General features: G+C 38.3%; 1 protein-coding gene across 9 annotated transcripts; it reads left to right on the top strand.

Annotated features, from left to right (window-relative positions):
• Positions 1 to 60: 60 nt before the first annotated feature.
• FAM221A (family with sequence similarity 221 member A) lies at positions 61 to 21455 on the top strand. 9 transcript variants are annotated; one of them, XR_014066649.1, is made up of 8 exons: positions 61 to 171; positions 2519 to 2692; positions 7180 to 7370; positions 9224 to 9430; positions 14547 to 14651; positions 14780 to 14964; positions 16724 to 16806; positions 20964 to 21455. XR_014066649.1 is itself a non-coding variant. In XM_081533924.1 (7 exons), exons 1-7 carry the CDS (start codon positions 107 to 109, stop codon positions 21030 to 21032), a joined length of 891 nt encoding a protein of 296 aa, XP_081390050.1. In that variant the 5' UTR covers positions 61 to 106; the 3' UTR covers positions 21033 to 21455. The 9 variants fall into 9 exon arrangements, 8 of the variants coding, with proteins under 8 accessions (XP_081390050.1, XP_081390049.1, XP_081390048.1 ...); XM_081533924.1 differs by lacking the exon at positions 14780 to 14964 and having other exon boundaries at positions 16727 to 16806; XM_081533923.1 differs by lacking the exon at positions 14780 to 14964.
• The last annotated feature ends 2380 nt before the right edge of the window (positions 21456 to 23835 follow it).

The raw sequence follows: 23835 nt of genomic DNA, 5'->3' as shown, positions 1-23835 counted from the left end.
CGAGAGGGGGCGCGGCCGGCCGGGGCGGGGCAGGTTTTGGCTGCTCACGGCTCGGCTCACGTGCGCAGGGCGGCTGGAGCCGGCGCCTCCCGGTTCCCCGCCCGCCATGGAGCGGCTGACGTTACCTCCTGGCGGCGCGGCAGCAGTGGACGAGTACTTGGAGTACCGGAGGTGAGGCAGCGCCTCTGCGGAGGCAGGAGGCCGGTCCGATCCCTTTCGCGGGAGGAGTGCGGGAGGCGCGGGCAGGGGACCGGCGCTGGGTGGCCTTGGCTCCCGGAAACCCGTTCCCGGGCTGGTGGAGGTGGCTTACTTTGATTGCAGATTTCCTATTTCTAGTATTGTGATGACACGCAGTTCTTTTCTAGTAAGTCTCTTCCGAGGCAATTTAAAAGATCTCCGGCTCTGATCCCTTTGAGAAAGGATTATTAACTCCAGATTTATGCAAGGGTCCATTGTTCTTTTCTTAACTGCCGTTGTAGATCACACGTTGAGTACACCTGGTCTGGAAAAGCAGACATCAGGTTCGCAGGTTCACTTTGTAATAGGGTGGGACGTGAACTTCCAAACGTGCCCCCCGACCACTAGGTGCTGGTTTTAGGAGAGAGACTTTGGTTCTAGAGAAACTCTTATCCGGGGACTGGAAGCGCAGCCGCCCCTAGGGCTGGTGACTCACTGCCTGGAGCCCTGACAAACGTTGGTGTACCTGCGAGAATGTGCTTTTTTTTTTTTTTTTAAGGTCTCCCAAGAAAGGTTTTTGACAGTTGGGAAACTGGGTGAGAGGCAGGTGTGGATGTGTGTAAAGGGGAAGTCAGATGATCACTGCCTCAATGGGAAACAGGTGCAGCCTGAAACCTGAGCCCCATGGGTTGCTCCGTCTAAAGGTGGTCGCCCCAAATCCCTTGGGTAAAGGGGTTGCTATCTGACTGCACGTCCCTCGGACTGTCTAGGTGGTATACTTCTGAGTGACGTCTAGAAATATCTAGTAATTCTGAGCCAGAAAAAGTGAGGATGAGAAGCTTGATGGGTCAGGTCCCATTCCCGGTTAGGTTCACGTAAGGCCAGCAGTCCGGAACAGATTTTACCCAGCGCTCACCTAGGGCAGAGCTGCTCCTTTGCCTCCAATTCTCCAGGCCTTTTCCCTAGGAGCACTATGCTGGGTCCTGATGTTGACTGGACACCTTACATACTTAGATGTTTAGGTATGGGGAATGTGGGCCTTCAGTTGTAGTCTCATACCTGGCCCATGAAATGTTGGGGCCTGGGGGCAAATTATTTTTCAAACATAAACTACTTGAAATAGTTCTCTGTAGAAGTTAGAGCCTTGCTGCTCATAGTGTAGCCATCTTGGACCAACAGTGTAAGCATCGTTGGGGAGCATCGCCAGGCCCATTGAGACATATCAATCTGAATCTGCATTTCAACTAGATCTCGAGGGGATTCTGTAAATAAAGTTTGAGCAACACTGGTTTAGAACTATATATAATTGATCTCTTTCTTTAAAAGTCCGCATTGATCTTAAGGTCTTTTTGGTAGCTGTTGATATACTTCTTGGTGGCTATAAAAAGATGAAATAGCCCAAAACTTAGCTCAGAATAAAATGCTCTTAGTTTTAATTATTTACTATTATGTACCTTAATTATTTAAGGAAGAAGGTTGTGATGATTTCGTAGCTTCTGAATTGGTTTTTATTTTATCTACCATAGCTAAAGTCTTGAAAGTATGAGAAAGGCACTGACTGCACTAAAAATTACGTAACATTCTGCAAATAACACTTTGCACGACTTTTAAAGGGGGTATTTTCAGTAAGAAATTTCTTCAGTTTTGACCACATGCTTTTGATTGTGCTTCCTTTTTTTCCAAGGAGGACAATTCTTAATTTCCTAAGAAATTAAGAAATAGCAGTGGTTTAATTTTTCCCATAAAATTTTGAGGTCTTACTTCCAGAATTAGAAAATGATATGCCTTATTACTCAATGCATATGTTAGGTATGAAGTGGTGCAGATCTAAGGGTGTTTGTGGGTTCTATCTTAGTTTAAACTTCTGGCCAGGCTTTGGAGTCAGGTGTGGACATTAATCATGTTGTCTTCAGCATGGATGTTTTTTGTACTATTTTGTTTTGGGAGCAAAGTATATTTAAAGGAGGAAAATATTAGAATTTTTTGTAGTTTAGTCTCCAACTTTTAATGTGAAAAATGATCATGTTTACTTCAGAATCAAAGGAGAAATTGAGATGAATATGTGGTAATTCTCCAGTGATAAACCTGATCTGTGAAGTCAGATGTTATGAATTCATTGACTTTATTATTTATAATCCTTTTTCATATGGGAAGCAAAAGCTTTATTACTATTATGTGTAATTTTGCTATTAACATGAGCCTAATGTAACAGAACAAAGCCAAAGCAGCCTTTCTTCTGACTATACATTTGACTATACAGGTATAGTTTAATTTTAGAGTTTATTATTTTTAACCCAGAAAAGAAATACACGTGGCTTAAGAGAAGTATCTTTTGTTGTAGAATTGTCGGTGAGGATGATGGAGGGAAACTTTTTACTCCTGAAGAATATGAAGAGTACAAAAGAAAAGTCTTACCTATGCGTTTACAGAACAGATTGTATGTGAGTTGGCGATCACCCACGGGAATGGATTGTAAACTTGTGGGTCCAGAGACACTGTGTTTTTGTACACATCGGTAAGATATTTTATTGCTAAGTTTTCTGGTGATTAGGAAATACAAAACTGTAGCAGGGCATATCTTCCTTCTATAAATAACATTGGTGATAATTGAGAAACATTTGAAAACAGGTGTTTATATAATATGCCAGAAATTATCTAAGGCTTTTGGGGGCTATATTTTACATTTTTTCTGTTGTATCCTGTTAGAACTCATTATGGAGTCCCATCACCTTAAGCATCTTTCCTCTTACTATTGATAAGAAAGGTATTGGTGCCTCCGGGCTTTGCTGGGGGTTTTTCAGTTTGGCGGGGGAGTACTCTCACTCTGCCTCTCCCAGCACTGGACAAGGTAGTAGAGAATGGGTCATCACGTTTCAGAGCCGATTTTATTTTGTTTATTTATTTTTGTCAAATGTGTTTTAAAATTCGTTTTTATTGGAGTATAGTTGCTTTACAGTATTGTGTTAGTTTCTGAAAAGTGATAGCTGCTCCGTCGTGTCCAACTCTTTGCAACCCCATGGACTGTAGCCCGTCAGACTCCTCTGTTCATGGAATTCTCCAGGCAAGAATACTGGAGTGGGTTGCCATTCCCTTCTTCAGGGGACCTTCCTGACCCAGGGCTCGAACCCAAGTCTCCTGCATTGTAGGCAGATTCGTTACTGTCCGAGCCACCAGTGAAGCCCATTTTAGTTTCTGCTATACAGCAGAGTGAATCAGGATATATGTATCTTCTCTTTTTTTGGATTTCCTTCCCATTTACGTCACTGTAGAGTATTGAGTAGCATTCCGTAAACTGATTTTAAAGTTTCTTGAGCCCCACACTAAAAATTTACCAATCTACAAATAGAAGCATTTTTCCTCACATTTACTCGTCTCTTTTTATACGTTAAGAAATGAATACCTTTCTCTTTTATTTATACACACACACACACACACACAGAGGACTGGTTCCAGGATGCACCGTGGATACCAAAATCTGGGGATGTTCATGCCCCATAGCTGGGCCCTCCTGTTTGCAGATGTGGGTTCAGCCAATCTTGGATCATAAACATGATCCTTGGAACACAATATGTGGTTAGTTTAAGCACAAATGTGGAACCCATAAACACTGAGGGCCTACTGTGTATTTATTGAAAAAAAAAATCTACACTCTAAACCCATATTGTTCAAGGGTCAGCGCTGTGTGTGTGTGTGTGTGTATGTGTATATACCTTTCTTTAAACAAAAATACAAGCCCACAGGAAAAGGAAATACATGAGGCTGCAGCCATTGATGTGTGTTACCTGCACTTGAGATTTGCATTTGGCTGTGTTTGTCATTTTCTACTTTAAATTTTATCACTGCTACAGATCATAGTTGTAAAGCTCAGAAGGACAAAGCTGCTTCTTGGAAAAATCACAGAAACTATTATGTGGTTTTAGGTAAAAACTTTAGCTTTCTAGTCCAGAGGAGCCATGGGAGAGCCTTCCTGTTCTGATCATTTCTGGGGCTCTTTCCTGACATAGTCTTTGTGCAGTTGCTGTTTACACGCTTAAGATTTGCCAGAGGTTGTTAGGCAGTTGCTAGGATGAGTAATGTTGTGTAGATTGACTTGAAATTTATTTAGCAACCCCAGCTAAAAACACTGGAGGAACAGAGGATGAGGGTTATGTTGATATTGTTCAGAATTGAAGAGGGCTTTGATAAACTTCCATTGAAGTGAAAATGGTAAAGATTCCACCTGTAATGCAGGAGACCCGGGTTTGATCCCTGTGTTGGGAAGATCCCCTGGAAAAGGGAATGGCTACCCACTCCAGTATTCTTGCCTGGAGAATTCCATGGACAGAAGAGCGTGGTGGGCTAGAGTCCATAGTGTCGCAAAAAGTTGGACATGACTGAGAGACTATCACTTTCACTGTTTTATGGTAAACTTATGTTAGTTTTATTGTTTATCCTTGTAAACGTTTAATGCCAGTCTCATATCTACGTATAATGGTACAGCATAGAATTGACCTTCAAAACTGACCCAACCCCACTTGGATGGAAAAAGTTCTTTAGTACCAGTTGCTCACTGAGATCTCTGTCTAAATTTATTTCTCCGTATTATAAAAGTGAAACTTGGGAGGTTGGAGGGAGGTTCAAGTGGAAGGGGACATATGAATACATATGGTTGATTCATGCTTATGTATGGCAGAAACCAGCACAGTAGTGTAAAGCAATTATCCTCCAATTAAAAATAAAAGTTTTTTAAAAAGTATAAAAGAAAAGTGAAAACATTGGAAACATTGAAATAAAGAATATAAAGAAATGTAGAAAGAAGACACCACCTAAAGCCAGATACTGTTAAGAAGTTTTAAAGTGTATGTACTTTTTTATTTACATAATTCAGTTCAGTTCAGTTCAGTCGCTCAGTTGTGTCCAACTCTTTGTGACTCCATGGACTGCAGCACACCGGGCCTCCCTGTCCATCATCAACTCCTGGAGTCTACTCAAACTCATGTCCATTGAGTCAGTGATGCCATCCAACCGCCTTATCCTTTGTCATCCCCTTCTTCTCCCGCCTTCAATCTTTCCCAGCATCAGGGTCTTTTCAAATGAGTCAGTTCTTTGCATCAGGTGGCCAAAGGACTGGAGTTTCAGCTTCAGCATCAGTCCTTCCAATGAATATTCAGGACTGATATCCTTTAGGATGGACTGGTTGGATCTCCTTGCAGTCCAAGGGACTCTCAAGAGTCTTCTCCAAAACCACAGTTCAAAAGCATCAATTCTTCAGTGCTCAACTTTCTTTATAGTCCAACTCTCACATCCATACATGACCACTGCAAAAACCATAGCCTTGACTAGATGAACCTTTGTTGGCAAAGTACTATCTCTGCTTTTTAATATGCTGTCTAGGTTGGTCATAACTTTTCTTCCAAGGAGCAAGTGTCTTTTACTTTCATGGCTGCAATCACCATCTGCAGTGATTTTGGAGCCCAAGAAAATAAAGTCTGACACTGTTTCGCTATCTATTTGCCATGAAGTGATGGGACCAGATGCCATGATCTTAGTTTTCTGAATGTTGAGTTTTAAGCAAACTTTTTCACTCTCCTCTTTCACTTTCATCAAGAGGCTCTTTAGTTCTTCTTCGCTTTCTGTCATAAGTGTGGTGTCATCTGCATATATGAGGTTATTGATATTTCTTCCAGCAATCTTGATTCCAGCTTGTGCTTCATCGAGTCCAGCATTTCTCATGATGTACTTTGCATATAAGTTAAATAAGCAGGTAATATACAGCCTTAGTTTTTAATTATACCTGTGTATAAATATTGAACCAGTTTTTCATGATGGAAATGTTTCCTCACTGTTCATAGTAATTGCACACACGATTTTTAATACCTCATTGATACTCTGGCTAATCCAGTTGTGTTCACCATATTTTTCCCAGAGCTCCCACAGAATCTCAGGGGCTCATCAGGTGGAGGGGCAGCTAAGGGGAAGGACAGACTCCACTTATGGCTCTTCCCCTAGTGTTAGCCAATTCTGTGTTTATCTATTTTATATAGTATTATGGTCTGTAAGATATTTTATTTGAAGAAAAGTTTTCACTGTTAGAGTTAAGAAACTGTTTTGTAATATACTTATCCATTCCTTTATTATTAGTTTGTGTTGTGTACATCACTATTTAAAGTACTGTTGCTAATACTACCCTTATGCACAGAGCTCTTTATATACATGGAATAATTTTCTTAGGGTTTAGTTTTCTCAAAAATGAACCATCTGGCTTAATGGATGGTTCTTTTTCTGTTTCTTGAAACCCTGTTAAATGAGATTGGTTCTTTTATAACACTCTTGACCATGTTGTGAAATATGTACAGTTTAAAAAAAACCTTTGATTCTCTTTGCTAAGTGAAAATGGTATCTTATTATTATTTTAACTTCTGTTAAAATAATAGTATAATATTGAGAATAATAAATTTAATGTAATTTTACTGAGTATCATCGAATGAGAAGGAAGCCAGTGGTCTGAGAAAATTACGTACAGCATTTTAGCAAAGAGTTTTGGCTTTTAAAGGTGTTTATAATTTATTTTGAAGTTTAAAGTTTAAAGTATATTAAAATAAATTATATTAATATGTGTTTATTGAACTTATTTCAATTTTAAATAGCAAACCTGTGAAAATAAATGTAAATAATGCACTTTAATAAAGAGAATTTCATGAACTTTTCTTCATACTCTTGGGTTGTGTTTCTGTATTAAAGAATCTGTAATAGTATTTTAAGAGAATTATATGCTATATCTTTGTATGTTGCTGTGAAAATTCTCCTTGATTAAAAGTCTAGATGGGTGAAGATTTTCTCTGACCAAAGCAATGTAACTGACAAGTACTGCATTTCAGGGGAGTGTATTTACACCTTACTAACAAGAACAATGAACAAAAAATAAAAATGAGAAAGAATCATTTTGCCTGTAAGAGAATACCAGTTGTAATTTCTGGCAGTACCTGCATTGTGCTGTTATTTTGTCCCTTTCATTTCTTTTAGGTATAAGCAACATAAAACTGACTTTGAAACGATTCCGCCGCAGCGCCCCATCAGTCTGCCTTGCCAAGTGAGGGGCTGCCCTTGCAGGGCTTACCTCTATGTGCCTCTGAACGGCACACAGCCCATTCGCTGCAGGTGTAAGCACTTTGCCGATCAACACAGTGCAGCGCCTGGCTTTGTATGCAATGCCTGTGAGTTACATTATGATAAACATATAAACAGAATGCTTTTATCCCCTTACTGAATGTTTGATGTCTCTCTGTGCCAATTTCATTCAGCTACAGTGACATTGGACAACTGGGAATAATTTGATGAATACGTACTCTAAAAGTTTGTGGAAAAACTTGGTTGTTCATATGCTTTATAGTCATCGACCTTGATCTCTAATCTCGTGTAATTTGAATAAGGTTAAGTAGCAGTAATAGATTTTAAAGAATTACTAGATGTGATATAATTCAAAATTTCAAATTCTGGATGTTCTACCAACTGAATTCCATTTACAGAATAATCATCCTTAAAAAGGATTTTACAGATCTAAAATTTTTTTATGATTCACTTGCAGATTATTATGTTATTGCATAAAACATGGTTTGATGGGAAAAACAAAATGTAGCTTGATGATTTTAACACTTTGTAGACAATGGCACCCTTATCTCAACACGCTTGTGCTGTGCTCAGTCCCTTCAGTCATGTCCGACTCTTTGCGACACTATGGACTGTAACCTGCTTGGCTTCTCTGTCCATGGCATTCTTCAGGCAAGAGTACTGGAGTGGGTTACCATGCCCTCCTCCAGGGAATCTTCCCGACCCAGGAATCGAACCCCCATCTCCTGCCTTAAAGGCAGATTCTTTACCCACTGAGCTACTGTATCTCAATACCTGTACCCAAATCCCAGCCACCATTTCATATGCTCTTTCCCTTGATCATCCTTTTAAAAGCCCTTTGAAATAGGTAGAATATTTTTAAAGTTAGGTCCAGTATTTTTCTTCAGGAGATAGTTTTCCCAGTTGTCTTTGTAGTATCTTGAATTGAAATATTATGATTAAGTATGTTATAAAATATTTTTATTGACAATGGCAGACATAAATTCTTTCACTAAGTATGGAGGTATTTGAATATAACTTATTTATTATGTGCCTTGGTTTCTGTACATATTTGTCAAAAGTGTGAATGTTTAAGGGTTTTGTTAATGTATATTCTGGACTCTATTTCAATATGGTTTGTATTTTTATATATAGTGATTTCATTAAGATATAAGTAACATGCTAAAAAATTCATAACAATTGAAGGGTACAGTTCAATGGCTTTTATATTCAAAGTTGTGCACCATCACCACAATAAATTTTAGAATATTTTCATCACTCCCAAAAGAAATTTCATATCCGTTATCAGTCATTCCTTATTCCTCTTACCCCTCAACTCTAGACAGCCAGTAATCTACTTTCTATCTCTATGGATTTGCCTATTCTAAACATTTCGTGTAAGTGGAATCATAGAGTATGTGGTCTTTCCTGACTAGCATCTTTCACTTAGTCTAATGTTTTTATGATTCATCCATGCTGTAGCAAACATCAGTACTTCTTTCCTTTTTATTGTTAAACAATATTCCATTGCATCCTTTCTGTATCTGTGAGTTGGCCTTCCATTATGGCTTTTATGGGGAATTGATGCAGAGACATGTTTCTACATTATTTCTTCACTACTGGGTTGTCCCCCCACACCTGCTTTTAACTCAGTATTTGAGGAGAGAGCCTTCACTTCCTAGCTCTCCAGTGTTTAGCCCAGTTTCCTTTAGTCCTAGTTGGTTTTTCCAATTTTTTGTTGTTGTTGCATACACCCTTATGCTTTAGCATCTTTTAGAAATAAGAGCATGGCTGGAGGAAAGGAGTTGAGGGGTAGAGATAAGAAGAAGCACTGGCGTCAGAGGACAGTGTATGAAGGATCCAGAATTCAGGTGATTTGGGCCAAGCTAAGTAGGTTAGAGGGCATATAACTGATTACCTATATTTGAAAACATTGAACTCCTTTTACATCTTGATTCAGGTTCTAAGTGTTCAGGATTTCATAGTTGCTTCACTTGTGCTTGTGGTCAGCCTGCATATGCCCATGACACAGTAGTGGAAACTAAGCAAGAAAGACTGGCTCAGGGAAAACCGGTGGGGCAGGACGTTCCTTATGCAGCAATGGGAGGATTAACTGGCTTCAGCTCGCTGGCAGAAGGCTATATGCGATTAGATGACAGTGGAATTGGTAAGTGATGATACATGAACTGTGAGCTTGTCATTTTGCTTTTATGTGTGCTAACAATACTGAAGCCTTATATTTGTTTTGCACTTTAAGTTCTTTATGTTATTTTCAAAAAAATTCTCTCATTTGATTTTTATTTTTTTAAAAAGATTTTATTGTCACTATGCTATGTTTGATTTTTACAGGAAAATTAGAAAACATAAGAGGAAAGATCCTTGTTCATGGTATTTAGATTATCCCAAATCACAGCTCCATTGTTTGTAATAGTGAAATAATATTTGTTTTATTTGATGTGATACAGTTTACTTGTTATCCTATTGTATGTAAGTTTCACCATTATAACTATCTCATTTTGGAAACATAGGCTTTTGTACATGTATATATATACACATGCATGTGTGTATGTGTTTTTTGTAATGTATGATCACATGCATGCATGTTTACATGTATGTACACACATATGTGCTTGCATATATAAAATTTGAAGGAATATATGGAAAATTTTAATTGGATATATCTAAAACTATTGAAGGTAGCTGGATCCTTCTAGGGAAAAGAACTATGGTTCCTATCTACTTTATTTTTTTTTAACTTTTTATTTTGTTTCAGGGTGTAGCCTATTAATAATGTTGTGATAGTTTCAGGTGAACTGCAGAGGGACTCAGCCATACATATATGTGTATCCATACTCCCCCAAACTCCCCTCCTGTCAAGGCTGCCATATAACATTGAGCAAAGTTCCATGTGCTATATAGTAGGTCCTTGTTGGTTATCCATTTTAAATAGAGCAGTGTGTATCTGTCCATCCCAAACTCCCCAACTATCCCTTCCCCACATCCTTCCCCTTCACAACCATAAGTTCATTCTCTAAGTCTGTGAGTCTCTTTCTGTTTTGTAAGTATCGACTGTAAATACTTCTATTTATGTGGATTTTTTAATAATAAGCATTTACTTTGTTTTTATTATAAAAATTATGTAAACATAAGTGAATATTTTCTTGTTATAAAAGATTCAAATAATAGAGATGACGTACAAATCCCTCTGGAACATTTCTCTTAACCCCAGATTCTTTCCTAGAGGGTAATTTGCTGACATCAGTTGATTTGTATTATTTTTTTTAGCATACATTTTTTATAATTTACTGTTTTTAACTTAAAATTTTTTTTCAAAGCATTATTATGCCAGGACACACAAATCTCTTGTTTTTTGTAACTGCTTCATAGTATTCCACATTTTATGTGTGTATATATATATATATATATATATATACTGTGCTTAGTTGCTCAGTCGTGTATGACTCTTTGCAACCCAGTGGACCCACCAGGAGCCCACCAGGCTCCTCTGTCAGTGGGGATTCTCCAGGCAAGAATACTGGAGTGGGTTACCATGCCCTCCTCCAGGGGATCTTCCTAACCCAGGGATAGAACCTGGGTCTCCCGCATTACAGGTGGATTCATTACCATCTGAGCCACCAGGGGAACCCCATATATATGTATGTATGTATGTGAATATACACACACACACACACACACACACACACACACACACATATTTGTATATGTGTACATCAACTTGTATATGTGTGTATATATATATATACACACATCAATTTATCTAAACGTTTTCCTTGTTCATGGTATTTAGATTATTTCCATTTTATTTATTTATTCATTTTTGCTTTTGAAATTGTTTCCTTGTGTACTATGTAAATTTGAGTCTAAGGTAGATGGAGAGAAGTAAAATTCTTGGGTTGAAGTGTCTGCATATGTGAAATTTTAATACATTCTGTTGAATTGCCCTTCAAAAATGCTGTACTTGTTTATTCTTCTTCTAGTGATGTTATAGTTTACCTGTTTCCAAACATTTATACTGATCATTGATGTCATTAACCTTAGTTTTATTGCCAGTCTAATGTGTGAAAATGTTGCTATTGTTTGTCAGTTGATTTCCCTGGTTATTAGTGAGAGGAGAGTCTCCTTATATTCAGTGGCCGTTTTACTTTCTGTGAGTTGTCTGTTCATACACGTCACTCATTTTTATGTTTTATATTTTCCCATTGATTTACAGGAAGTCGTCTTTTATATATATATATGTGCTATGTACTAATCCTTTGTATTTATTTTGGACGTGTTTTCTTCCAATACATCATTTGTCTTTTGGGATTTTGTTGTGGTTTTACAGTTTTTAAATGTTGGAGGCAGGCCTTACCCTACTCTAATTTTATAAATATGCTCTCCTTCACTTTATTTTTTTTTTTATTTTTTTTTTTCACTTTATTTTTTTAAATGCCATTCCAACTTATTTCATTCTACTTTAATGCTTAATTTTTCTTTTGTTTTTATGTTTAGCTTTCTCTTGTATCTGGAATTTGTTTTTTGTGAAAGAGTAAGGTGTGTATAACTTCAGTTTTTGTCCAAATTGATGACAAGTTATCCAAAAACATTTTTTCCCAAGTAATTTGAAACTTTATCTTTACTATATTCCATCATACTTATTTTATGGCATTGGCTTATTTATCTATTTTGTGCAAATATTTCATATTTTTAATTATTCTTCTTCATAGTGTGTTTTAATATTTGGTTAAATTCTTTCTGTTTGTGTTCTTTTTTCAAGATTGCCTTGACATATTTATGTATTTTCTTCTCTTGGTTATTTTACAACTAGCTTGTTAAATTCCATAAGTAAATTCTTTTCAGTTTTTATGGATACATGATTGTATTAGGCTCATGCGTCTGTTACAGAAAACGCAATTATCAGTGGCAAACAAAAAATGATGGTAGTGATGTTACTGATAATTATGGCTTTGTACTGCTAGGGTTTAGTTCAGCCTCTTTATGTCTATTACCTCATTTAATCCTCATAACTATTCTGAGTTAGGTGCTATTATTAATCCTTTTTACAGACAAGGAAAATCAATGAAGAATAGTAAAACATCTTATTCTGTGTTATTCAACAAGTAAGTGGTGGGGTTGAGCTCAAGCCAGAAATTGTTCTGGTCTCATTAGGCTGCCTCATTGTCGTCTGTTTCTGTGCAACTGCTGTATTGTTTCCGTAACTACAGCTTTATAATAAATTATTATGTATGACTTCATTTGATTACTTTAGAATTTTCCTGACCTATTCTTTCCTTTCAGTTTTTTCAGAACTTTGATACTACTTTTTGAAAACATTCTATTATTTTAGTTGAATGTGTAGATTAATATAGGAAAGAAATACTGTTTTAAAATATTGAGTCATTTCTTTGTTGTCTTCTGTATAATTATGTGGAATTCTCAAGTTATCTTCATAAAAGCCCTACACAATTCTTAATTTTATTTCTAGGTATTTCATCATTTTTTGTAGCTATGATGCATGAGTTTTTCCCTTCCTTTGTATTTTCTAGCTGATTATTTATTTAAAAAAAGAAAATATTTTATGCAGCTTTTGGTACCAGTCATTATTACTTAATCTTAGAATTTTAAATGTAAATCTTTAGTTGATTTTGCAAATATTATTGACTGTTGAACAACAGGGGTTTGAACTATGAGGGTCCACTTATATGTGGATTGTTTTCAATAGTAAACACCACAGTACTACATGATCTGCAATTGGTTGAATCTGTGAATGTGGAACTGGGGATACAGAAGACTGACTATAAAGTTATATGCAGATTTTGACTGCATGTAAAGGGTTAGTACCCTTAACCCTTGCGTAGTTCAAAGGTCGACTGTAATGATATTTTTGCCTCTTCATTTCCAATATTTATGACTCTTCTTATTTTTGATTAAACAAAATGGCTGGTACTTTAAGAACAATGCTAAGTAATATTGGTAGTAGCTGACATCTTTGCCTTTTTGTGACTATTGGTCTTTTATCACTTAAGCATCTTTATAATAGAAAGAAAGGAAACCTCCTCCTTTTGACTCCTGAGGGATGGTGGGTGTAAAGAGAGGTGAGAATGAGAAGAGGAAACATAAGATGTTTTTGTCTTGATTTTATGTGTAGGGGAGCCTGGAGCAGAGACGTCTGCTCTGTTGGCCGTGTACAGTCCTGGGTAGAGAGCCTCCTGCTGGAATTGGGTTCCTTTGTGAGGCTGAAGGAGGCTGCTATTCCCAGCTCATAGAGTGCTTGGAAGGCAGCAGAGCTGTGAGGCAGCGGGCCTGCCGTGACATCTGTCATAGCAAAGGGCAAAGGTGACGGCAGAGCAGAGCTCAGTGTGGGTCTGCTGAGCTCTGGGGGAGTCAGCAGAAAAAGAGGCAGGCAGCTGAGGGGTCTGGACTTTCTGTGTGAGAGTATAAGGCTACCAGGCCCTAAGAAGCTGAGAGATTATATTCCAATTTAAGGCCAGCCTTTAGCATCTGAGATCAGTAGTGCACGTAGCAACCAGAGGACACACAGGGACCTGGCTGGACCTGAGCCCCCTTGTCTGATCTTCCCACAGGTCACAAGAGGGAGGAGCTGAAAAAGAAGGAGCAGGAATCTGAAGGCCTGAGCAGTTGTCCCACAGTGTTCACTTTATAGGAAAGGATTCAGTTTAAAAAGCAAATGGGATTAAAAGTTTATTTCCTCCTCTCTACCCATGGAAGGGGACAGGCATGTGGGGGAAGGGTGGAGTTTATGAAGTAGAGCACTTAACACTTCTCTCTGCAGCTTCCTTCCTTTTGATCCAGAAGTCAATGTATTTAGCAGTAGGTCTTCGTGGTTTAGGGTTGTGGACGTTTCCTCGTTCTATTGAATCAGTTTTCTTTATTTTTGCATTTCTTGTCTTTAGATGGTTTCCTGGTGAGGAATGGAGGGACAATACATTTATTCAGCCTCTTCAACTAGAGGCTTTTTTTCTCTGAATGTCTCACTTTTTATTATGTTTTTTGACTGTGTTAAGGTTTTATACTTCTTTGCTGATGTACAGTTATGTTTTTGTGTAATTTTTTTTTTCTGTGAAAAAGATCTCTCAGAAATGCAGAAATGCTTTTACCCATTTGACTCTACTTTATGTGGCAGATAAAAATCGAAAAAAATTTTCTTTTTACAGAAAGGATTTTCTAATGATTCTACTGGGCTTCTAATTTATTTCACTTTTGAAATAACTTCTTTGTATCCTAACAGATTTAATTTTCATTCTTCACATTTTTGTTCTCAGGTGCACCGTCAGCTGAATTTTTAGACTCTCCAGTTACGGCCATGGACCACCCATTTCTAAACGCATTTCAGGCATCATCTAGCTCTTCTCCAGAAACACTAACAGGTGGTAATGGAATTAAACTGAGAAATATTTTTGGTTTTAGTAAATAAGAAAGATACATTTTCCAGATTACTGTATTTTCCCCCAATATTACCATAATTTGATTATCATTTTTCTTTCATATTACCCAGGCACTAAGAAAAAGCACTGAACTTCATTTTTAATTGGGAAAAACTGCTAAATTATGAAGATTGATAATACTATAGTTTGGAGCTTGAAAACCTTATTCTGGTACATGTAATTGCTTTGATGTCTGAATAAGAGCACCCTCTAGTGGACTAATTGCCTTGCTCCTTGATCCTTCAGGTTCTCCCAAGTAAGATGTAATCCAGTGATAATTATAGGTTAGCAAGGTTATCATTCATAAGTTACACATAAAAATGAATGGAATTTATTTTTAAGCACTTTATTGCATTTTCTTTATTGTAAATGAGAATAAAAACAATGAAAGATTATATGATTTATGAGGTATTTAATATTTAAAAATATTTTAAAATAAGAATTGTCCTTTTATTTTCATACAGCCTTTCCATGTACCCTGACCTTTTCCACAAAGGATTTTAAGGCTGCTTACAAAACAACACACAATGAGGAAATTATAAAATGTAGACAGAAGTAAGAAATTAAAATCAAAACAAAAGGACATAATTGTGTCATGTTTTGTTTTGTTTTTTTTTTTTAGTTAAGGTATAGTGAGTTGGAGATGGTTAAAAAATTATTTCAGTTTTGAAAAATTTGAAAGCAGATATTAGCATCACTTCGGGTTGCCTATACAAACTGTCTTAGTCCATTCAGGTGGCTGTAACAAAATGCCATAGAGTGGGTGGCTTATAAACAACAAAAACTTACTTCTCAGTTCTGGAGGTGGGGAAGTCCCAGATAAAGGTACCAGCATGGTTGTGTTCTGGTGAAGGGCCTCTTCCTGATTCACATGCGCTGCCTTGTTGTGTCCTCACATGGTAGAAGGGTTGAGAAGTCTCTTTGGGGTCTCTTTTATAAGAACACTAATCCCATTCATGAGGGCTCCACCTTTATAACCTAAGAACCTCCCTAAGGGCCCACTTCCTAAGATCATCACACTGGGCGTTAGGATTTCAACATATGCATTTCGGTGGTGGGGGGCACACACATTCAGACCGTAGCACAAACCTTCAACAGTTACTTCTGTGCATCATCTGTTGCAGTGTTACATGAATTTTTAGTTATAAAATGTAAAATGTAGTTGAAGGAAACTGAGCACTGATGTGAAATAGCTATGTAGTGTTATTTAATAGTGCTTTCCTGGTGGCTCAGACAGTAAAGAATTTGCCTGCCATGCAGGAGACCCAGGTTCAGTCCTTGGGTTGAGAAGATCCCCTGGAGAAGTGAATGGCTACCCACTCCAGTATTCTTTCCTGGAGAATTCCATAGACAGAGAAGCCTAGCTGGGCTACAGTCCACTTGAATATTTGGAGAACGTTTACCAATGAACATTACTTTTTTTTAAGTAAAACACGTATATACATTCTTCTTAATATTTTTTCCCATTATAGTTTCTTTCAGGATATTGAAATAGTTCCCTGTGCTATACAGTAGGACCTTGTTTTTTTTTCATCTGAATGTAATAAGTTTGTGTCTAACAAACCCAAACTCACAGTCAATCCTGTCCCTCTCTGCTACCCCCTGAACATTACTTTTGTCTTATGATGCTTTCTGAAAAAGAGGCAATAGGATCAGTGATTCATTTAGATAATTTCTGGTTTGAAAAGTAAAATCACTTGGTAGGAGGAAAGTTTTTTTTGTTTTTTTTTTATTTCAGAAGAATTTATAATTATATCAAATGTTACGTATTATAGTTGGCCCTTGAACAGCATAGCAGAATTAGGGGCCCCAACCCCTGTGCAGCCTAAAATCCTCATGTAAGTGTATAGTTGGCCTTCTATATCTGCAATTCCTCCACATCTGGGGATACAACCAACCTAGTATCGTATAGTACTGTAGTAGGTATTTATTGAAAATAACACAAGTGGATCCACACAGTTCAAACCCATATTGTTCAAGGGTTAACTGTACTGAGATTTGATTTTCCTTGTTAGTAGGTACAAGTAGTCAAGTTTCTTCCTTAAGGAAACCAGAGGAGGATGATATGGCTTTCTTTGAAAGACGATACCAGGAGAGGGTAAGTCTGTTGGAAAATCTGCTTACATTAAGCATTTACTTGTAACAGAGACACTGTAGGGCAATTATATATTGATTGTGGATCATCATTAAAATCTTTACTTATAGCTGGTTTTAGGCCTTGAGGCTTATTTAGAATAATTCAGAGAGAAACAGATCTGCTAAAAATGATACTAATGGCCCACATAACCACGATGGTGTGATCAGTCACCTAGAGCCAGACATCCTGGAATGTGAAATCAAGTGGGTCTTTGGAAGCAGCACTATGAACAAAGCTAGTGGCAGTGATGGAATTCCAGCTGAGCTATTTCAGATACTAAATGATGATGCTGTGAAAGTGCTGCACTCAGTATGCCAGCATATTTGGAAAAGTCAGTAGTGGCCACAGGACTGGAAAAGGTCAGTTTTGATTCCAATCCCAAAGAAGGGCAATGCCAAAAAATGTTTAAACTACCACACAATGCACTCATCTCACAGGCAACCAAAGTAATGTTCAAAATTTTCCAAGCTAGGCTTCAACAGTACTTGAACTAACTTCCAGATGTTTAAGCTAGATTTAGAAAAGACAGAGGAACCAGAGATCAAATTGCCAACATCCATTGGATCATAGAAAAAAGCAAGAGAATTCCAGAAAAACATCTATTTCTGCTTCATTGACTATGCTGAAGCCTTTGACTGTGTGAATCACAACAAACTGTGGAAAATCCTAAAAGAGAATAACAGACCATCTTACTTGCCTGCTGAGAAATCTGTAGGCAGGTCAAGAAGCAACATTAAGAACCAGACATGGAACAACAGACTGGTTCCAAACTGGGAAAGGAGTATGTCAAGGCTGTATTTTGTCACCTTGCTTATTTAACTTATATGCAGAGTACATTATGTGAAATGCGGGACTGGATGAAGCATAAGCTGTAATCAAGATTGCCGGGAGAAATATCAATAACCTCAGATATGCAGATGACACCACCCTTATGGCAGAAAGCAAAGAGGAACTAAAGAGCCTCTTGATGAAAGTGAAAGAGGAGAGTGAAAAAGCTGGCTTAAACCTCAACATTAAAAAAATGAAAGTTTTTAATTAAATAGCAAGTATCCTTTTTTATCTGACTTTACATCAGAATCTATTTTGTCCTGACATGGAAGTTTCTAAGGGCTACTTCTAAGTAAAAATAAACACACCAAAATGTACAAATAATTCCAATTATGGAAAGATATTAAGCATATATATCTAGACAGCATATTAAAAAGCAGAGACATCACTTTGCCAACAAAGGATAGTCTAGTCAAAGCTATGGTTTTTCCAGTAGTCATGTATGGATGTGAGAGTTGGACCATAAAGAAGGCTGAGCACTGAAGAATTGATGCTTTTGAACTGCTGTGTTAGAGAGTCCCTTGGACTGAAAGAAGATTAAACCAGTCAATCCTAAAGGAAATCAGTTCTGAATATTGATTAGAAGCACTGATGCCGAAGCTGAAACTCTAATACTTTGGCCACCTGATGCGAAGAACTGACTCACTGGAAAAGACCCCAATGCTGGGAAAGATTGAAGGCAGGAGGAGAAGAGGACGACAGAGGATGAGATGGTTGGATGGCATCACCGACTTGATGAACTTGAGTTTGAGCAAGTTCCAGGAGTTGGTGATGACAGGGAAGCCTGGCATGCTGCATCCATGGGGTTGGTAAAGAGTCAGGCAGGACTGAGTGACTTAACTGAACTGAACTGAACTGAGATATCCAGTGAACCAGTGAAGTTGCTTAGTCATGTCTGACTCTTTGCGACCCCATGGACTGTAGCCTGCCAGGCTCCTCCGTCCATGGGATTTTCCAGGCGAGAGTACTGGAGTGGGTTGCCATTTCCTTCTCCAGGGGATCTTCCCGACCCAGGGATGAAACCTGTGTCTCTTGCATTACAGGCGGATGCTTTACCATCTGAGCCACCAGGGATGCCCATATATATATAATATATATATTATAAAATATATATTAAGATATAACATAAAATATTATATATATATGGGCATCCCCGGTGGCTCAGCAGTAAAGCATCCACCTGCCCATGGAATTCTCCATGCTAGAATACTGGAGTGGGTAGCCTTTCCCTTCTCCTGGGATCTTCCCACCCCAGGGACTGAATCCAGGTCTCCCACATTGCAGGCAGATTCTTTACCAGCTGAGCAACAAGGGAAGCCCAAGAATACTAGAGTGGGTAGCCTATTCCTTCTCCAGCGGATCTTCCCTACCCAGGAATCGAACTGGGGTCTCCTGCATTGTAGATGGATTCTAGCATTTATTGAGTACTTATTAAGTACCTAGATTTATATATTTATATAATCTTATTTAAACCTTTGGAACAACCCTATTACATAGTTCCTATTACTATGCCTTTTCTACAAATTACAAAACTGTTAGCTAAATAACTTGCCTCAGGTGGTTAATCACTACTTAAGGGACTTCCCTATAGCTCTGATGGTAAAGAATCTGCCTGCAATGCAGAAGACCCAGGTTCAATGCCTGGATCAGGACGATCCCCTAGAGAAGGAAATGGCAACTCACTCCAATATTCTTGCCTGGAGAACTCCGTGGAAAGAAGAGCCTGGCAGGCTCCAGTCCATGGGGTTGCAAAGAGTCGGACACAAACAAGCGACTAACACACACAGAGATAGAATTCAAGTACTCTTCTGTCTGATCCTAAGGCTTATAAGCTTTGTCTTAGAATGGAGTGTTCTTTGAGGGACCTACAGATGGCCTGTTGACTACTGGTACAGAGTATAAGTGTGATATGAGTGTACAATATTTATTTTTGGTTGTGCTGTGCGGCATGCAGGATTTTAGTTCTCTGACCAGGGGTCAAACCTGTGTCATCTGCAGTGGAAATGTGGAGTCTTAACCACTAGACCACCAGACAAGTCCTGAGTATATGTATAAATGAGGTTCCCAACCAACTGAAAGAGGAGAGAGAAAGGGGAAAAAATGGGAAAGAGACAGAGGTGGGAGTCATTCAATTTTGTAATTATGAAGTTATTTGTAAGTTGGTGAGATTGGGTAGACTGATTTTACTAGATCTCTTCTGCTTTCTTGGTATTTTTCCCGTCACATGAGAAGATAAGAGGCCCTGCCTCCACCCACCCAGCTCCAAAATTTCTCTTCCCTTCTCCTGCAGGGGTGAGGCAGTGGTGCTGCCTATGGGAATTGGTGTATGTGAGTGTTAAGTAGCAGTAAGAGGAAGATGCGTTTTGTGTTCTTCCAAGTCTTTTTTCCCCTCCCTAGGAAAGACTTTGTGTGTTTCTAAAAGATCAGAAGGCTGCTTCTTAGGGTATGCAAGCTGCTTCTTTGTTTCAGTTACAACGGAGAAAGACAACCTTCTGGAAGGTAACTGTTGAACTGCAGAAATAAGAATTGTAGGAAACTGTCCTTTAAGCAGTATGTGTTCCAGGGGTAATGCAACTGGATTAGATGTCTCCTGTAATGCTGTAGGGAATGTGCACAGGATGGATGTAAGGTTAGGCATTCAAGCTTTTTTTTTTTTTAATATTAGAAGCAGTTAAAAATAATCATTTCTCCAAATCAATATTCATTATATGTTATGTTGTTAAAATGCTTTGGTAAAGTTGAAATCAAACCATACTTATGTTTGTAATTAGAAATTTTTGTCAGTCTTTGACCATGTTTCACACACGGGCGCGCGCACACACACACACACACACACACACAGCCCTTGATAGGACCCCTCTCTGCAGGGTTCTTCCTTTTGTGCTCATTGTGTGAGTCCTCTGTTCAGTCAACACTCCTCAAGTCTCTCTTGTGTGCTGAGCTCTGTGTGTGTATGTGTTTATGTATGTGTGTAAGTGAGACTCTCTGCCTCTTCCCCTCCCTCTAAGGCATTGCTGAAGTCTGCCCTTGCTCTGAGAGAGAAGAAAAGAAAAAGAGGAGCAAGAGGGATTGGGAGCTTGCATACCCTAACAAACCATATTTCAAAAATGCAGTTAGGTCCCTTCAACAATCAGGTTGTGGCTTTAGTATTTAGCAGCTTAAGAACTGCTAAGTAACTGTGTAAAATGGCTGTGATAAATAAGACATGAATCCAAATGAGGTATGTACATTTTTTTTTTCTTTAGGATGTTTTGCAAATTATTATATCAACAAATATTTTAAATTTTCAGATAAAAATGGAAAAGGCTGCTAAGCAGAAAGGAAAAGCACCATTGCCATCAACTATGAAACCTTCATGAATGCTACTGGGGAAATTAAAACCAGCATCCAAATATGTCTTTTGTGTGTTAATTATTTAAACATAATATTTTTCCTCAAATTACTAACATTTTTCTATGTAAAAGTGTCTTTTGAATGTTTCCTTATTTACATGTGGCAGTACCTTATATTACTTTTGCCAAAATTCATGATTTATTACTTTATATAAACTTTTTTCTCTCTGCTAACAAATGAGGCTATTTTCATGTTAGTCAAAACCTTAAAGTACAGTAGCTATTTTGAGTTTATAATAATTTAACCTTTTCAGGCTACTTAAAAATTTTAAGATGTTATTGAGGGTTTGAACAAACATTTCATTCAAAATAGTTAAATTAAAATCCTTAGGTTATTTTCTAAACTTTGTAATGTTGATTTATATTTTAAAATAAAAACTTTTAAAATTATGTAATTATTTTCTAGTTGTATCTAATGATTTTTAGGTTGTTTTGTTAATATGAGGGGCTTTCCTGATGACACAGATGGTAAAGAATATGCCTGCAATGCAGAACACATGGGTTCGATCCCTGGGTTGGAAAGATCCCATGGAGGAAGGCATGGTAACCCACTCCAGTATTCTTGCCTGGAGATAACCACGGACAGAGGAGCCTGGCGGGCTATAGTCCATAGGGTCACAAAGAGTCAGACATGACTGAGCAACTTCACTGGTTCATAGGGTTGCAACGAGTTGGACACGACTGAAGCGACCTAGTAATCATGCACATTAACTATGAATTACTGATAACTGTATTGACACCTCCTGTGTGCCATTTCAGATTTTCTTGGTCCCCCTCTAACCCCACAACTGATGTGAAACACTTCCAAGCAGGCTTCTGACAGCTTCACATGGAAGCTGTTTTATGGCACTCCGTCTTGGGACCATGCCATTACTCTCTTGCTGTATTATCTAAAGATCTTCTGACACTGTAGCTTGGGATCCTCACTGGAACCCCTCTGCATCATACATGTTAGTGTGCATGGAACATTTACTATGACTGACTACATTCTATGCCATAAAACAAGTCTCAGGGCTTTTTTAAGATTAAGATCATAAATTATATCCTCTGACCACAATAGTGTTAAATTAGAAATCAGTAACAAAGATGTCCCAATATCTGGGACTTTGCCAAATATTTGAAAGTTATACAACATATGTCTAAATATCCCATGGGTTGAAGAAGAATTCAGAAAAGGAATCAGACCACTTAATGGAATGAGAACGGAAATAAAAATATGTGTGATTCAGCTAAAGCAGTAGTTAGAGGGAAACTAATAGTGACAAATGCCTATACCAGAAAAGAAGATTTCAAGTCAGTGACCTCAGCTTTCACCTTAAGAAACTAGAGAAAGAAGAGAAAATGAAAATTAAATAGGAAAAAGGAAATAATAAAGATCAGAGCAGAAATAGAAAACAGAAAAGTAACAGAAACATGAATAAAACCAAATGCTGTTTTGGCTTTTTTTTCAAGGAAAAATTGATAGACCTCTATTTAATAGCTAGATTAATCAGCAAAGGAGAAAAAGCACACAATTCACCATTAGGGACAAGAGTGGTGATGTTACTATAGTTTCTAGGATAGTAAAGGAATGTTATCAACAATTCATGCCAATGAATTTCACAGCTTAAATTCCTTAAAATACACAAACTGTAAAGTTCATTCAATAATAGATGACTAGCCTTAGATTCGGAGAAGGCAATGGCACCCCACTCCAGTACTCCTGCCTGGAAAATCCCACGAACGGAGGAGCCTGGTAGGCTGCAGTCCATGGGGTTGCTAAGAGTCGGACACGACTGAGCAACTTCACTTTCACTTTTCCCTTTCATGCACTGGAGAAGGAAATGGCAACCCACTCCAGTATTCTTGCCTGGAAAATCCCAGGGACAGCGGAGCCTGGTGGGCTGCCGTCTGTGGGGGGACAGCGGAGCCTGGTGGGCTGCCGTCTGTGGGGTCACAGAGTCGGACACGACTGAAGCGACTGAACAGCAGCAGCAGCAGCAGCCTTAGATTGATTATATGCTGATTCAGTCAGTTCAGTTCAGTAACTTAGTCCTGTCCGACTCTGCAACCCCATAAATCGCAGCACGCCAGGCCTCCCTGTCCATCACCAACTCCCGGAGTTTACCCAAACTCATGTCTATCAAGTCGGTGATGCCATCCAGCCATCTCATCCTCTGTCGTCCTCTTCTCCTGCCCCCAATCCTTCCCAGCATTAGGGTCTTTCCCAATGAGTCAACTCTTCGCATGAGGTGGCCAAAGTATTGGCGTTTCAGCTTCAACATCAGTCCTTCCAATGAACACCCAGGACTGATCTCCTTTTGGGATGGACTGGTTGGATTTCCTTGCAGTCCAAGGGACTCTCAATAGTCCTCTCCAGCACCACAATTCAAAAGCATCAATTCTTCAGCGCTCAGCTTTCTTTAGAGTCCAACTCTCATATCCATACCTGACTACTGGAAAAACCAGAGCATTGACTAGACAGATCTTTGTTGGCAAAGTAATGTCTCTGCTTTTTAATATGCTTTCTAGGTTGGTCATAACTTTTCCTTCCAAGGAGTAAGCATCTTTTAATTTCATGGCTGCAGTCACTATCTGCAGTGATTTTGGAGCCCAGAAAAATAAAGTCTCTCACGGTTTCCCCATCTATTTTCCATGAAGTTATGGGACCAGATGCCATGATCTTAGTTTTCTGAATGTTGAGTTTTAAGCCAACTTTTTCACTCTCCTCTCTCACTTTCATCAAGAGGCTTTTTAGTTCTTCACTTTCTGCCATAACGGTGGTGTCATC

This window comes from Giraffa tippelskirchi, chromosome 10, assembly GCF_054371585.1.
Source record: "Giraffa tippelskirchi isolate mGirTip1 chromosome 10, T2T-mGirTip1v1.2.pri, whole genome shotgun sequence".
Taxonomy (NCBI): Eukaryota; Metazoa; Chordata; class Mammalia; order Artiodactyla; family Giraffidae; genus Giraffa; species Giraffa tippelskirchi.
This window is presented reverse-complemented; position numbering and strand designations above follow the sequence as displayed.